The 16,663-nt window shown below is 43.5% G+C and overlaps 1 protein-coding gene across 1 annotated transcript in view; it reads right to left on the bottom strand.

Moving 5' to 3' along the window:
* map2 (microtubule-associated protein 2) overlaps positions 1 to 15,616 on the bottom strand; it is a gene marked incomplete at its 5' end in the record, with an annotated part of 33,661 nt that extends 18,045 nt beyond the window's left edge. The window contains 6 exons of the mRNA XM_084545385.1: positions 84 to 3,281; positions 4,365 to 4,652; positions 6,609 to 6,824; positions 9,097 to 9,171; positions 9,862 to 9,951; positions 15,406 to 15,616. Coding sequence (XP_084401511.1) covers positions 84 to 3,281; positions 4,365 to 4,652; positions 6,609 to 6,824; positions 9,097 to 9,171; positions 9,862 to 9,951; positions 15,406 to 15,616 — 4,078 coding nt within the window. The remainder of the gene's footprint in view (positions 1 to 83; positions 3,282 to 4,364; positions 4,653 to 6,608; positions 6,825 to 9,096; positions 9,172 to 9,861; positions 9,952 to 15,405) is intronic.
* Positions 15,617 to 16,663: the final 1,047 nt, after the last annotated feature.

The raw sequence follows: 16,663 nt of genomic DNA on the forward strand, positions 1-16,663 counted from the left end.
TTAAAACACAAGACGGTAGTCACTTAGTGTATTTGAAGAGGGAAGAAAGAAGAAAAATTAAGTAAGAAAAATGGAGATCTCACCTTGTGTGTCGACCCAGGAGCTGTCCAGGATGGAGTCGTCCATTGTGGTTTCATCTCGATCATAGCTTTCTGTTGGTTCTTCTGTTTCTATGGTCTGAGCCTCCCTCTCAGGGGAGGCAGGAGTTTCGGGAACATCGCCGACCTCCTCTAGACTGGCAGCCTCCATGTCTGCTTCCTGTGCCAACTCCACAGACTCCTCCTCTTCCTCTTCCTCCTCCTCTTCTTCTTTCTGTTCAGCGACACAAAGGGCTTCAGCCTCGGGTGGAGCCGAGAAGCGAACGCTGTGCCCCGGTTCCTCGGCTTCGTCGATGGTTTGGACCACAGTGATGAAATCATCTTCAACGGTCACCACTGATTCGATGGCAGCACGAGTCTCTGGTATCTCCTTCGTCTCTTCACCCCCTGCTTTCTCTAACACACCTTCCTCATCTTTCTCTTTCAACTGCTCAGCTTCTTTCTCAGCAGGCTTCATGGCTGCTTCCACTTCAGGCTCGTCTGCAACCTTTTTATCCACCTCAGCCACTTGCTCATGCTCTTCTTTTTCTTTCAGTTGCCTCTCCAGCTTTTCTTTCTCTTCCCTTTCTTTTATTTCTTTCTCAGTTTGTTCTTTTTCTTCCTTCTCTCTCAACTCTTGCTCTATTCTTTCTTTTTCCTCCCTTTCTTTCCTCTCTCTCTCCTCTTGCTCCTTCTTCTCCCTCTCTTCTCTTTCTTTCCTCTCCCTCTCTTCTTTCTCCTTCTTTTCCCTCTCTTCTTTTTCCTTCATCTCCATCTCTTCTCGTTCCTTTCTCTCCTGGTCTTCTTTCTCTTTCCTCTCTCTTTCCTCTTTTTCTTTCTTTTCTTTCAGCTCCCTCTCCTCGTTCTCTTTCTTCTCTTTCAGCTCCCTCTCCTCGTTCTCTTTCTTCTCTTTCAGCTCCCTCTCCTCTTTCTCTTTCTTCTCTTTCAGCTCCCTCTCCTCTTTCTCTTTCTTTTCTTTCAGCTCCCGCTCCTCTTTCTCCTTCTTTTCTTTCAGATCTCTCTCCTCTTTCTCTTTCTTTTCTTTCTCCAATCTCTCTTTCATCTCCTGCTCTTTCTGTTCTTTCTCCTGTCTTTCTTTTTCTTCCCTCAGTGTCCTCTCTGCCTCCTCTTTCTCTCTCCTTTCCTGCTCTTCTTTCTCTTTACTCTCCTTTTCTTTCCTTTCTGCCTCTTCCTTGATGTTCCTCTCTTCCTCTTCTTTCAGTTTCTTCTCAGCTGCTTCCTTCTCTTGCTCTTCCTTCATTTTTCTTCCTGACTCCTCTTTCTCCTCTTTGTTGACCCCCAACACTGGTGAAACTGATCTTTTTGGGGAACCATAAGCTTCTCGTTGTTTAAGTTTGGATGGTGAGAGTACCGGAGACAGCAGCTTGTCATCATCGATGTTGCTTTCCACGGATGAAGCAGGTGACGTTTTGACAGGTCTGGCTATTCGGTCTTTGGCCACACCCGTCAGCTGGTACACATCTTCAGCGTCTACCTCCTCATAGGCTTCCTGGTGTACCAGCTTCACCTTCTCCCGGAGCTCCTGAAGTTCTCGTTCCTCCTCCAGACTGAGAGGCCTGTCCTCCATTTCCAGTTTCCTAATTTGCCTCTCGTAGTCCGCTATCTCGGTTTCTGACGCCGAGCCTTCACCACTGGCTTGCCGTTCAGTCTCACTACCTGACCTCCCACCTTCTTCTAGAGTCACAGTGACTGTTGGTGTAACAAAGGACTCGATTGGCTGAGTAAGAGGTGGCTCACTTACAGATTTAATCAGCTGATCATCTACAATGTCTTTGCTTTTTTCCTCAGCTGAATCTTTTCTCTCTTCTTGCCTCTGGGCTTTCTCTACAACTACTTCACCAACTTCTGATGGCTGGCTCTTGTCTTCCACAGAAGTATCTCTGACTGCTAATTTCCTTGCCTGCTCAGCCACTTTCTCCTCCAGGACAGAGTGGGTGAAGGCTTGAGCAGAGGTGTCTGTGGGACTGAACACATCTGCAGGGGATGGCATGGGCCCTGAATATTCGCTGAACACACAATAGCCCATCTCCTCTAGCTGGCTCTCACTCTTTCTTGCCCCAGGACTCTGTTCCCCTGAAATCAGGCTAGCCATTGGGTCATCTGAGAAAGCAGGAACATCACCCTGAACTGACTTTCTGCGGATGATTTCTGGGTCAGTGGTTTCTGATGGCAGTCTGGAATGGGTACCAACCAGGTCCAGCATTTCAGGCAAGTCTTGTGCCATCACTGTGCCATTTTTATAGGTGCTCTTAGATGGCTGAGGCGATTCTGGAGACTCTGGTTCAGGACTGGATTTTGAAGGTGGTTCAGTGGTCCTCGGAGGAGACGAGGAATCTGAAGTGACAGACGCAGCAGTCTCCAGGATCAGAGGAGGAAAAGATGGAGGCTTATCCACGGAGGGTGTAGTAACTGGAAGGTAGTCTGCAGACTCATCTAGACTTCCACTAGTATATGACATGATATCTGTGGCCAGTGGGGAGAAGTTCCTAGGTCTGCCCTGGCCGCTCTGATCCATTGCACCAATGGTGATGTTAAGTGAGTAACTCCTCTGCTCTAAGGCGAGCTTGCCCGGGGAAAGCCTGCATTCATTGCTCCTGTCAGGAACTGTAAACATGCTATTGTCTTCTGCTGTACTTTTTTTAATTTCAGGTTTATCCTGAGCTTCAGCTAGTGTGCTGTAGCTGATCTCCTGAGAACCGGACTCAACTGTAGTCTTGTCTTCACCAGCCCTACTCAGTTCGTAATAACCCTCACCCTTACAGAGGGGACCTTCATCAACCTCAGTGGCTGATGTTTCAAAATACGCTGACATGCCAGATCTGTCGCTTGCGTCTCTTGCCGAATCTCCTTCTTGAACTTTTGTTCCCAATGAAGAGAAATCCGAGGGAGCACCAATGCTGCTGATCTCCACCACCTCCACCGATGGCTGTTTCTCTGACACTGTGATCGGCTCACCATATGTAGGCTGAAGTGTGAGTGATTTGGAAGATTCTTTGGCTTGGATTTGAACATCTGGAGGTACAAAGGATGGCATATCCATGGTGGGGCTCTCAGGTACAACCCGTTCACCAGCGAAGAAGCCTTGGATCTGGGGCTCAAAAAACTCCTCTGGGCGTTTCTCCGATCCAATGCTGTCTGGGCTCATGGACCCACTGTCTTGCTTCTCTGAGTCCATCTTCAAGGCTGAAAGAATATCTGTAAGTTTGCTGTTTTGATCACCACAGAAAAGTATTGCTTTGGCATGCCGTGAATTGGATATTTATTAAGCCAGGGACTGGGAAAGCTATCACAGGAACACGCAAAGCTTTCCTCAGAAACTTACAGCACAAAGATACGGCCATCACTGAAGAAGTACGGCGAGATTATGGGGTCCACCAGGTCACAGATGGGTGAGAATATGGGATGGTGTGTGACGGAACCGGCATGAGGCAACTGTGATACTGATTCACGGGAAACAAGCAATAATCGATGGGTGGAATATCCATGCAACTCAAAGATCAGATACACAATGAAACAGCATTTCTGTCATTCCATGTTTAGAGAATTTGTTGAGTGACCAAGATTCTTATAGTTTCATTACCATCGGATGGGGTGTTGACTTTTAAATATGATTCAGACTATTAGAACAAATGCAGAAATGTCTTGCTGGTGAATGACAGAAAAATGCCGTACGCTGTCACCTCATAAAGATGACAAAAATAAACCAAACAAAAATGAATGAATTTGAATTTTGCTGATAAAGTAATGCATTTGATGACATATGGTTCTACCAACACTACCGACCACACTGAACATGAGACAGCCAACACAACCCCCCTGCAAACTCTGCACTATGATAATAATATGAGTGATACAAGTTTAATTAGTATGACTCATGGTTACAAAAAAGTGCGGAGCACTGGCATACCAGCACCAAGCCAAGTGTAAACATAATGAGAAACCTGTAAGCTTGTAGCAGGTGACAAAAAAAGCACCATCACATTTAGCATCACTTCCATCATACCAATACGAAACGGCCGGCCCCGAAAACCACAGCAAGTAAAGAAAATACAAGCAAATATAACACGATAAAACCAGGTTAAGTGGCTCTTTTCACCAACAAGCCTGTGTTGCCTTGCAGCCGCAGCAGAGCGCAGGGAGGATTACTTGCCATTCCACCTGAATTATAATGCTTATGGTATACGCTTCCTTTTGACACATCTTGTGTTTGCATACAGTGGGCAATGCAGTAACATGCAGGCAGGGAGAGCAGAGGGCAGGACACACCTGTCTCAGGGCTCTCCTCACCCTCTGCTTCCTCCTCATCCTCCTCTCTGTCCAAAGAGCTTTCTGCTGCAGCACTAGCTGCCTCGGCCGGCTCCAGGTCTAGATCCTGGGCCTCGTCTATGGCCTCTGCCTGCTCTAAGGGCTCAGCCTGGGGGCTGTCCAGCTCGGGCTCTTCCCCACTCCACTGCTGCTCATCAAGAGCTGCATCGGACTCTGCTGCTTCTGCACTCTCCTCCTCCTCTTCCACCTCCTCCTCGTATTCAGCTGTAAGAGCCTCCATGGTCTCTTCTTCTCAAAAACAGGGTGAAAGGGGGACACATTAAGACTACAGGCAACACAGACTTGGGTTAATGTGAGAACACAACTTATGATGGGACACTTTCAGCTCTGGAAAAAAGAAGACCTAAAGTGTTTGTCTGTTCACACATATAGATACATTACACATACAGTAATCCAAGTGTGGGAAGTTTTATCATTCAGATGTTTCTACTGTGGGTGTTTGGTCTGCCCACTGTGTGAGCAAACTAATGCATTAAACCTCATAACTGTAAGTCTCCCACCAGTTTCTCAGTTAACTAATGTTGTACATCTAAGTTTTCTGTAAATTGGTATTAAGCTTGGACTTAATAGATATAATAGCTCAAAACAGATCACTTTTTTACTTTTTTTCTCTGCCTCATAAATGTTATTAATTATGCTATTCTAGCTTAGACATGTTGGGGTGGAGTGAAGTATTGAAAGAAGTTACGTGGTAACAGTAAGTTCAGAGTGAGGACATTGGTACACATGTAGCTCTTATCTGCTAATGAACATTTAATCTGATTTTGATGGACTAGGGCCATGTTTTGTATTTGTATAGCCTGCAGTGTGCAAACACACAGAGGTCCTGGTTTCTGCCAGCAAATTTGGGCAAACAATAGTGAAAAGAACTATTCAGTACATTGAACTACTTCTTTAATATAAAATAGTATTAAAACTTATGAGCCAAAAACCATAGATGTGTTGAAGCTGAGGACTTTCGTTAAAGCAATAATGGAGACAAAAGAGAAAAATGATCTCAAAGTTTGGGAGGGTACAATACTAGCATGGAAAATGGCTTGCTAGTCAGTAGTTTGAGAAAAAGCTGCAAAGAATGAACAAAATTCATTCATCACTGAAGATGTCAAGCTGTTATTTGTTATTTGCATCACTGTCAGCTAAATGGAGATTTGTGCATTATACATACAACATTAAATTAATTTAAGACGGTTGGAATACACATTTGTCAAGGAGGGAATTTTGAATGGCGATTAGTTTTGTTTTGATCAGTTGATGAAAAGAACTGATGAACTGGCCTGTCTTTAGTTTCCAGACTTTTAGGAGGCTGGAGTAAGATGGATTTTCTGCTCAAGCAGCCGTAAAAGATGCAATAGACATTGCAAAATCTTAGTTAAAATGTCACACAGTAGTTATTAATAAGTTAAAATATGAGCTTTAGAACGTCGAACATTTTAAAATGCATTTAAGAACTTTAAATGCTGATGAGCCTAAATAACCCAACAGGTGGATGTTGATTTTGGTATTAATACAGGTGTGGGAAACCGGAGACCCTGATTTTGGAACCGATGTGCGTTAATGTGTCTGAGCTGAAAGTCTTCCTTGTTACCACAGTGAGAGTAGGTACGGATGGGTGTAGAGGGTTGGACGTAGTACATTATGGTTAAATAAATTAGGAGTAGTCTGGAGGAATGAACCAAAAATATAAAAATATAGCTCTAGGAAATGATTGGTACAGAGAGGTTTTTGTGTTTAGAGGTCATGTCACTGAGACATTTATGAAAGCCATGAACCTTAAGTCATGTCCCAAAAGTCAGCCTTGTGGGTCATGTTGTCTTACTGATGAAAATGTCCACTGAGTGAATCACAATAAAATGTTGTCATATTTTACAGACATCACTGCTGTGTGTTGGAGCTAACAGCATGGCAACCACAGGTAGCAATGGCTTTTAGTAAAATAATAATAAAAGAAAAAGAATTATGACGGTTAAATAAATATGTTGTCAGATAGACTGAGCGAACACACGCCACAAGGACACACAAACGCACACGGAGACAGACGAAGAGACGAACTGACGGACGGAGAGACGGAAGAACGAAAGGAGGGAGGTATGGAGGGAGGAGGTCAAATCACAAAAGGAGAGGAAGGAAAGAGAGAGGAGATGGAGGGGGGGGGGAAATGGCAAAGAGGAACCATGCGTGGTTCACCTTCAATCTGTCTAAAGGCCACGGCCTGCCCTGTGGGGCGAGAGCCCGAGTGCGTCCACTCTGGGCTGAACAATGGGTGCTCATAGTACTCCTCGTCGGAGTGGTAGGGGTCGTCCTCAGGCACGGAAACTGAGATGGAGGGGGCGAGGAACTTGCACCTCTCCCGAGAATTTTGGAAGCGGCGGAGAGGCCCCGCCTCCTCCTCATCCCCTACATCTACAAACAAGACAGACACAAGGAGAAGAACTGCAGGGAAATCTGGACACACAGACTGAAAGAGAGAATGTGAAAGATAAAGGAAAAGAAAGAAGAAGAAAAATGGAGACCAAACCAAAGAATGTCCATCTTAGAAACAATTTAACATACAATGTAACACTGAGGCTTAAAAGCTACATTTTTGTGTTTTTTTTTTATTTTCCACTTTTGTTCCACAACACTAACTACAGTGTGTTTATTTGCATTCATTTTTTTTTCACTTTGAATTTTTTGGTTCTTATAAATGTAACTTGTTATTGATTCACCACCACTGGCGGCCAGTAGAACATAGGAAGCATCCAATTAATTAGTAGTTACAGCCCAAAAAAGAAAGTGATTGACACCAGGGACCAACACTGGGACCACTGGTGTGGCCTCTCTTTGCTAAAAGGTGGTTTAAGTAGATAAACTGACTCTGGAACTGCAGACTGTAGGCATACATTATAGCAGGGTCTCACCAGCAGGACAGGCAAACGTAGCAATGGCCTCATGAAAAAATAGGTGGCTACAACAACCATAAACCACCTTAAACCTATGATGCCACTGGTTTATAGGCATGTGTTGTATTCATGTTTTTCCCCAGCAAAATGGATAAAAAGTTTGTATCATAGTGTTAAGCCATTTTATTTTTTGCTATTACCACTGGAATAACTCTCTCTTAACTTATTTAGTTGTGGCTGAGCTCATCAGTTGGAAATGTTGAACACTCGATTGAATATACTAAACTACAAATAGGACCAACTGTGTACTTTGAAGGACATGAGCACCATGTTCTTTCCCACATAAAACCTTAAGTTAATTCTTTAAGATGGACATTTTTTGCGGTGAAACCTCGAGGAGACAAGGTTTAAAATAGACGACAAAAACAGAAAAGAGTCACCAGAGAGGGGGATGTAGGAAGAAGACAAAGCTAGTTTGGGAGCAAGAGAGACGTAACGCACACAGGACAGTGACAAGGGGACAATGACAAGTAACTCAAAGGTAACAAAGCTTCGGGGGCCAGCCATCCTCTAGGACCAACAGAGCAATCAGTATAGTGTATCATTTCAGAAATATATCTGCTTCATGTACACATGGTTAAACCTAAAGAAAAGACACACAACATTAAAAGGCAACAGTCACAATGACAGTTACAATATCAATGTAGCAGTAGTCGTACCAAAATCAGTAATGTTTGTATGTTACACAAACAAACCTCTAGGTTTAATACAAATCCATAGATCCACTTAAAATGTATCTCAAAAAGGTCTTTGTCTGAATCGACTGAGCCTCCCTATGCAACACGCCAAATATCAGTATATTTCTTTCCACTCTGTCGGTGCAAGAACACATAACAAGTTTTAAATACACTGTCCAACCAATCCTCTGAATAAAATGTAATAATCTACTATATTTGGAAAACTGAAAGGCCAGGAATAAATTACATTGCATACTTAAAAAAATCTAAATGAGGTATTTTCAGATATTTATGAGAACATATAGTCTGCCAACATCAGAAGCTAACGCATACAAAAACACTTTGCTTCTGCATTATTTGTACGATTCAAAATTGCTTTATTATATCAGCTAGCTAAACCTTATCTTACTTTTATTAAGCACTAAACTTTGGTCTTACTTAACCTCCGGCTTCAGCCTGGAATCTGCTCTGTGTAGTGTTCATAGAGCCTAAAACCCTGATCTGTAACCACAGCCGAACACATACGAAAACAGACAGCGGACAATGACCAGAAAACGCAACACCATGATTAGACATGCAAAACTGAAGACACAACGGAGCTAAAATGACAAACAACAAAAAGTTGTAGGGGTACCTAAATTGGCTGTCATATTAGTGTGTGGAAAGACAGCGTGGAGGTTAGAAAGGGGAATGAAAGAAGAGGATGACAAAAAGAGTGCACTTGGTCATGCACGCGAGTGGCGATGGAGACACCGAATGTGTCCGATTCAGGCAAAAAATGAGGGTGAGTATTTCAGGAGAAATGGATGACAGAAAAAGGGAGAACATGTTCCTGCTTTTAGCAAGTGTGTAAGGTGAAGGTTTTTTGAATTCGTATCAATGTGAGCCCTTTAGGCAGGGCGTGTCTTGAGGGGGCTGGGGAGAATACTCCCAGTGTGAGCACAAACCAGCACCCCAATGTGCTGGTGATCACTGAACTCAAGAGGCTATAGTCAAGGAAAAGAAGGAAACTACACCCGTTAGAGACACACTCATGTACTTATAATCTTGGCCTACCTTGTTCCAGGGGACCAAAGTGCTCTGCAGCAGGGGAGGGGGGAGGGGAAGGAGGCAAGTTGGTGGTGTCTTCAACTACAAAGTCAGAGAAGAGAGAAGTGGGGAAGAAAAGGAAAGAGCATAGTCATAAAAATCCCATACTAGAAATGGCTTTAAGCATCGGCTGCCATTCTTTGATATGAAAGTGTGAGCTGCACACAACACTCAAAAATGGAAATAACAAGACACGAAGATAAATGGAAACAGCTCAGCCTTCAAAAGGTTTTTAATGCTCTTTTTACTTATGTTTGCTCCAATATGTTCCAGTGCTGCTCACTGTGACAGCTGATTACTGTTCACAGTTTACCTCAACCCCAGCAGATCTACTGTATGTTTTGAGTCTATAGGTTCACATTCTCTGTCTTACTGGATGTGCAATCACCGGGAATGATTGCCTTCTATAGTGTGACTAACATCTGAACATCAGATCAGGGTGCAAAAAAATATTTAAAAAATTGTGTACACAAGTGATGCATTTGAAGGTTACACAGGAGGTACTTGTCTTGTGCATTGTAGGCTTTAGTGTTTTAGTGATTGGTTGCTGTGGTTTCCTGTAAATGCTTAAGCATGAGCATGTTAGCTGAACTGATGACACTAAAGCTGCTTGTACTGATTTAACTAGCAGGTGACTGAAACACTGGAGAACTTTACCTCACCCTGTGACAGTTTTATTCGTAACTCATACTGGGCAGCACTAGTACACGTGTGTTGATGTGTGTGTCTGACCTGACGGCAGCCTCTGAGTCTCCTGTTCTCCCTTCAGCACCGCCACCGCTTCTGCCGTCACTTCCTGCACGATCCGCGCTGACACTTGCTCTGATCATAAAGAGTCACACAGACACGCATGGTCAATATTATTCTGGAAAATACAGAAAAGGACTGACTTAAAACAAGCTAATTTAAGGCTTGTGTAAACCAATAAACTGGCTCAGGTACATATAGACAGAAAATCTCCCCAAATTACACTCATACTCTGTTTTCTGATGTCACATGTCACTCAGAATGTGAGATGAAATGCTGTGTGCGGGGACTGAAACCGTTTCCATGACTGCAGAGATACTAGGGTTGCTGGTGAAGGTTGGTAGTGTCACCATGGAAACCCACTATCTATAAAAATGTGCAGACCGAAAATAAAAATTTCATGTAAGTTTCAGACATGAGTGAAGTTCCAGCGACTGCAACTGTCAATTGTGCTCCAAACAAATAGAACACATTTGAATTCACACACACACACAGACAGACACAAATAAAAACATCAAGTCCGATCCGAATCCAGTCGTGGCACTTCTGAAAAGTGATGCAAGACTGACTGAGTGACTGAGTTTTGGCTCTGTTTGATAGTGACAGCTGAGATACAGACGGGAAAGGCTAAGATAAGAGTCAGGGAATGACATGCAGCAAAGGTCTATGGCGTCAAACAATGGAAGATGTAGTAACCAGATGTAGGCTTCTATATGTATAATGGACTATGAACCATGAACAGTTTTTTTCCCCTGGTTGCAAGTAGCCCACATTCCTAAAATCCGGTACATATTCTAGTGTTTTGCAAGAAAAAATTGATTTTAACTCTTCTTGACAATACTGATCCAAACAGGGACAGTTTACTACCGCGGCCAAATATGTATTTAAGTTAATATTTGTCTGACATTCAGCAATCTGTTTTCATATTGCCTGGCGTGCAGAGGACTGCAGAGTCCTAATCAAAACCTTCATTTGCATAGTAACAGTGGTTATGTAGGATTGGGTGGCTGCTGCTGTTTTAGGACCCTTTTCTATCCAGCATCACCCACACAGCAACGCAAACATGCTGGCAGCTACATACGCAAGAACACACACACACATACACACATCTTCCGGGAACACTTAACACAGCCCACTCACCAACTCAAAGCAGCCATTTCCCGTTTTCAACAGCAAAGTGCAATAAATGTGTGCCACCTATTCAGTGCTTCCAGGCAAAATCCTTTCTTCTGACGCTGAAAAACAGATGAGAGGCGTCCACGCCAAACCCACTCAGTTGCTGCAAACAATGGCCTCTGAAGCTTCGACCTGGGGTAAAATAACCCTGCTGATTTGAGGGTACGTTCAAGAGCGACACTAAGAGCACTGGATTGGCTGTGAAATCATGGACTTTTAGTTTTATCAGCGAATCTACAGAAATGCTCAGCTCATTCACAAAGCAGGGGAAGTCCCCCCTCCTCGCCCCAAAAAATATGACCTTGTCACATCCTTAAAGTCAGCTGGCAGGCAGGAAAACTAGCCTCGGTTCAGCTGTCTCAGCTTTTCTCTGACAAAGTGATGTCAAATGACACAGCAGCATCCCTGCCACTGCTTTTGACAGCAGAATTAACCACATCCACAAATAGCTGGTTTGATTTACTGCACATCTTTATCTGCATCAGCAATCAAAAGTAACAGCATATACTACAGTACATACACAAGGGTGCCATGCTCTCTTAGTCTAGTAAAAGTGTGCATTACCTGTATGGTTGGCAGGTTGAGGCTCAGGGTGCTCCCGCTATGAGCAGAGACTACGACTGGAGCCCAGAGTCAAGGCACAGCACAACCAGACTGCCACACACACACACACACGCACACACACGGCAGGGCTGAGAGGGCACAGAGAGAGCAGGAGCGATGTTTGGTAGAATACCAGCAGGCACCCAAAATGTGTAAAGCAAGTGGTCGCGTAGCAACCGTCTGGCGGGCCACTGACTTGTGTCTGTATGCAATTCAGATGCAAGCAAAATGTCACAGCTGCTTCAGCCCATCTCCAGGAAATGACGACTGTGGTGTCTTTCAGATACACGATGTAAGTCTGTATCACTCCTAAATATTTCCCATTCACTTTTCAGTTCCTATTCATATTTTATATTTTGAAAATTAAATAACACTTACTGGACGGTGTCTGTGATTCAGTCAACGGTCTATGAGTCAATGTCACGTGACCGAAGTAGCTGCCACATGCCACTCCATGCGGGGTTTAGTTACGTGATCCACAAGAGGGAAATGACATATTTTACAGTGTATATTTAGTCTATTCTATGAAATTAGTCAAGCCACACTACACACAGACAAATATATCTGATGGCTAAGATTTCCCAAACGAATTAACATGTGACAGTCATCAGTGCGGGAGTCGGCATTAACTGCATCAATTTCAGACATCTTGTCATAAGAGCGGTCCGAGAGAGTGTCTTTCACATCCACAGAGAAGACGCTTGAAATGAGGAATTGATGCATCATCACCTTCCAATGACCTGGGTGAAGTGGAGTATTTCTTGACACTTTGCCTTGTGTCACCTAAATGACATAGACGGCAGTCAGTACAATATTCCTAATAAAACACCAGAGCTTCCTTGGTTTATCCAAGCCATCCACTTCCTGTGGTCTCAACAACTCCTTGCGTTCTCCGTTTCTCCCTCTCTCCATCTCTTTCCCTTGACCACTTCTGCCATGGCTGACTGGCTTTCTCAACTTCTTCACAAAGGAAAGTCAAGAGGGCAATTTCGTGCTTCAGCAGCTCTTGTTGTGTCTGAAGAGCTTTTCGCGGGGAGAGAAGACTCTCCGAGTGCCAGCCTCAGCCCTTCTGCCACCCATCCTGCCTCACTTATCCCCCGCACTGCCCTGCTCTGGAGCTCTGGAGCAATGCTAATGTGTGCTGACACAATGCTCTGCAGACATGCACGGCCAATGGACGGCTTTGGTTGCACAGCTGCACAGCGAATGTCTGTTATGCAGACGATTAATGAAATATATTGATATACTGTTGGTTTTTAATACTACTGATTGATGCTTTGAAAAAAGTGGAGTTGGTAACTTTCAGTTCATTTACACTATTTTAAGGACCATTATTAAGGCCATTATTTTAAAAAAATGTTAGCTTCTACTCATTATGGAGATATTTTTGAACATCTGATTTTAGATTTACATCATATTGAAGTCATTTTCATCCACCATGAGGACCATGATAAATAGCTGAAAAGTCTACCCAACTTAAAAAAAAAGTGATCTTTAAGTTCTGTATCTTTGTTACAGTTTTCTGTTTTAGATGAAATTCAAGCGAGAGAAAATATTACTTTTGCAAGACAGTGCTGTCCTTATCCTACAACATTCAGTGGAATTTTGATTGAGCGGAAGCGAAACAATGCAGAGGAGCGGTTTGGTCTCCAAGACTGGTTTACTACCAATAGTGATATGATGGGGAATTCCAAATATTGTTATAACTACATATGGCGAAGATTTGCTTAATTACAGGGCAGTATCAGGCTAGAAACTATATCTAAAAGACTGTAAATTTGTCATAATTAAAGCTTTCACACTTTGAGAGTATGTACGGGCCAATTCCAATCGACTGAAAATGAACAAGCTTGGAAATATTCAGTGCCAAACTAGTTTGCGAGTCAAACATACAGAGGTAAACTTGGCAAATTTCTTGGACCGAAAAGCCTTTAATCCGAAGTAGAAATTAATAAAGTATGAAAGAAGATTAAGGCTGAAATGATGTTTTGTTTAGGAGATGTATGATTTGTATTTTTCTGTTCCCTGCCACAGCAGAGCCTGCAAAGCTCTGACATTTACAGGTGAGAGAGAGAAGTGTTTTCTACCCACACGTTATGTTTACTGATAAAACTGGTCACAGTAAGCCAGCAGAAAGGAATCACATGAGAGGGAAAGATGGAAAAACACTGCTCCGGACGCAAAAACACTGCCTTCTCTAGATTGACTCTATCAACTTATAGTATGTGAAATGAGATCATTGCTACTGAGTAGTAACACTTTGACACTTTCTAGTCAATCTTTTGACATTGTGAAATTGTGGTTAGGTTAATTGGTGATTCTAAATTGGCCGTAGGTGTGCATGTGAGTGTGAATGGTTGTCTCTCTCTCTGTGTTAGCCCTGCGATAGACTGGTGACCTGTCCGGCCCTTCACAGGACAAACAGTTACAGAAGAATGAACGAATGCACATATATATATATATATATAACAAGTAATACCTAAACAATAGTTGTTGATTCCATACTTTCTACCGCCTGATCTGAGCACTGAAACTAATTAGTAATATGATTTAAATGCAGCGATGAGACTCAAAGGAAACAATGAAATGTTCCTAGAAGCAGATATATTCATCTCACAATTATCTTCACTATTGTTCCCTTTCAAACTAAAGATGTTCATTAAAGGCATAAAGAAACGGTCAAATGGCAGCAGGCAGCGACACTCAAAAATACCATTATCACCATTAAAAACTAGTATCAGTAAAGCCCCAATAATGGGGAGATGGGAGGTTAATTAGGCTCTTGTCATTGCACGCTAAATGGCCTTGTCTGTGGCAAGCTATAGCCAAAAAGAACAAAAGCCACTGCAAAGCAAAATGTAGGGGAACTGTTGCCATGGTTACACCATTTGGTATGTTATCGGCCCTGTCTCCAGGGTGCGAGCGAGGGTGGGGAGGGGTTGGAGGGGATAGGGAGACAGATTTTATGTGTTAATTATAGCATTGTTAATAACAGTATGTGATGCTAGAGAGGACTGAGAGTTCTGCAAAAGCACACAATAAGAACCAAGACGCACCGGCATAAATACACGCACCAGCACATCACCATCCGGCACACAAACCATAAGAAACCACGTCCCACACTGCCACACAAACATGTACACACATGCACACACATCACCGTCAAAAGTCATTTAAAAAGCCTCGCATGTACAAACACAGCGCGGGAAGCACAACACGCACAAGCACACACACAAATCCAAACTGCACTGATTGAAAGAGCAAAACATACTCTTGTATGGAGTCTCCTCTCTGTTAAAAAAAAAAAACTGCTGCTCTTATTTGCCATGACTGACACAAGACACTTCTGCAGAGAGAAGTACGTTTGACAAAGCATCTGAGTCAGCACATCTGAACACAAAATTACAAGCAAACTGGATTTTAACGACCAAAAGGAACTGAACCATTGTTCTTGCTTATATTTGCACCCTATCTGTCAAAAAGTGGTCGCACTGAAGTGCATCTCAGCAGGGTGTCTGATGTGGTTCTTCACATATTGTCACTTATCTCATATCCTCTATTGTCAACTATTGACTAACCCTGAAGCTACTGCCATTTCTCCAGTCATGGTAATTGCTTTTCTCCTACAAAGAGTTCCCTTAATATGCCTGTGCAATGGAATCACATCTTGATATTTGTAATTTATCTATCAGTAAAAGTAAACAGATGCCGGATGACAAGTAAAGCTGAAAAATTACAAGGACCGATTACCTGCAGTTATAGCATGAGCTCCTGTTAGCTCCCCATTGAAGCCGTTCTCCCTCGCAGAGTAGGGGGCTGTGGCCATGTGGGCCCCGCTTGGCTGACAGGTCCTGTAGCCCGAGGAAGAGTAGCCATTGGCTCCATGGGTGCCACCAGGCTCCTGCCCTCCTGACGGGTCCCACTGGGGGGCGCCGTCTTCTGGCTGTCGACTATCCGCCATGGTGGTGCAAGCTAGCAGCCGGGGAGGATGGGCGAGGGATAGGGTCTCTCCTTCTGGGTGAGAGTCAGGAAGAGATGAGGGGGAGAAGAGAAGACGAGGCGGGGTCAAAATTCAGCATGTCTGTGTTATTAACCGCAGCGTTAAGTAATGTTGCATAAAGGAGCGTGAACAGCGTGCAGACCAGAGGAGGCTCTGGGACACACTGAATTCAGTCACATTCACAAATCTCTTTTTGTCGGTCATAATCCCTGCCGCAGCTCCACTGAGCTTCACTGTCAACAGTTCTGATAGTGCAGCTGTGCTTGTGTCAGTTTGTGTGTAGGCGGTCGTGTGAAATACTGTCCTTGGATGTTGGCGGGCAGATGACAACTGGATGAAACCCTATTGATTTGTGTGCTTGTGTGTGTGTGTGCGTGTGTAATGACTCATATAGCCAGCGGCTCAAGTGGAAATCACAAAAGGCTGAAAATGAACAGAGCAGACCTTGGATTTCTGTGACTCATGAAGGGTTGAGGGGATTTACGGTGGGCTCTGATCAATCTGATGAGGTCTGGTTCAATATTAGACAAATGGGTTGACAGTGTTAGATAGTGTCTGTCTACTATTACATACTTGTGTTGCCCAGCACAGTACAAACACTGCAGGGTTAACAAAATGAAGTCCCACGCCGAGTGCAGGTGACTGATCAGAACCACGGGAGGAAAATATAGATCAGCCCATATAATTGCTTAAGGCAGGGACAGACAGTAAGACTCAATGATCTCTTGGAGAATACTGGGCAGAAGGTGGGGGAGATGAGGGGATGAATGGGTTAGATGTTGTGTGAGATGAATGAAAAAGGTCGTGTCTGCAAAGTCCTTAAGACCTGAGATATTTTCTTATGACCGCCATATTATGTGATGCTTGAATTCACCATTAACAATGCTTGCAATTCTACTTTAGAATTAAACGTATTATTGATTTACTAGGGATAATAGTGAGAGCATTTGTTGTTTATGTCTGTGACCAAGCTGTCAGCATTTTTAACCCCTGCACTTGAAGCATTAC

Source organism: Chelon labrosus (genome assembly GCF_963514085.1).
Source record: "Chelon labrosus genome assembly, chromosome: 5".
Taxonomy (NCBI): Eukaryota; Metazoa; Chordata; class Actinopteri; order Mugiliformes; family Mugilidae; genus Chelon; species Chelon labrosus.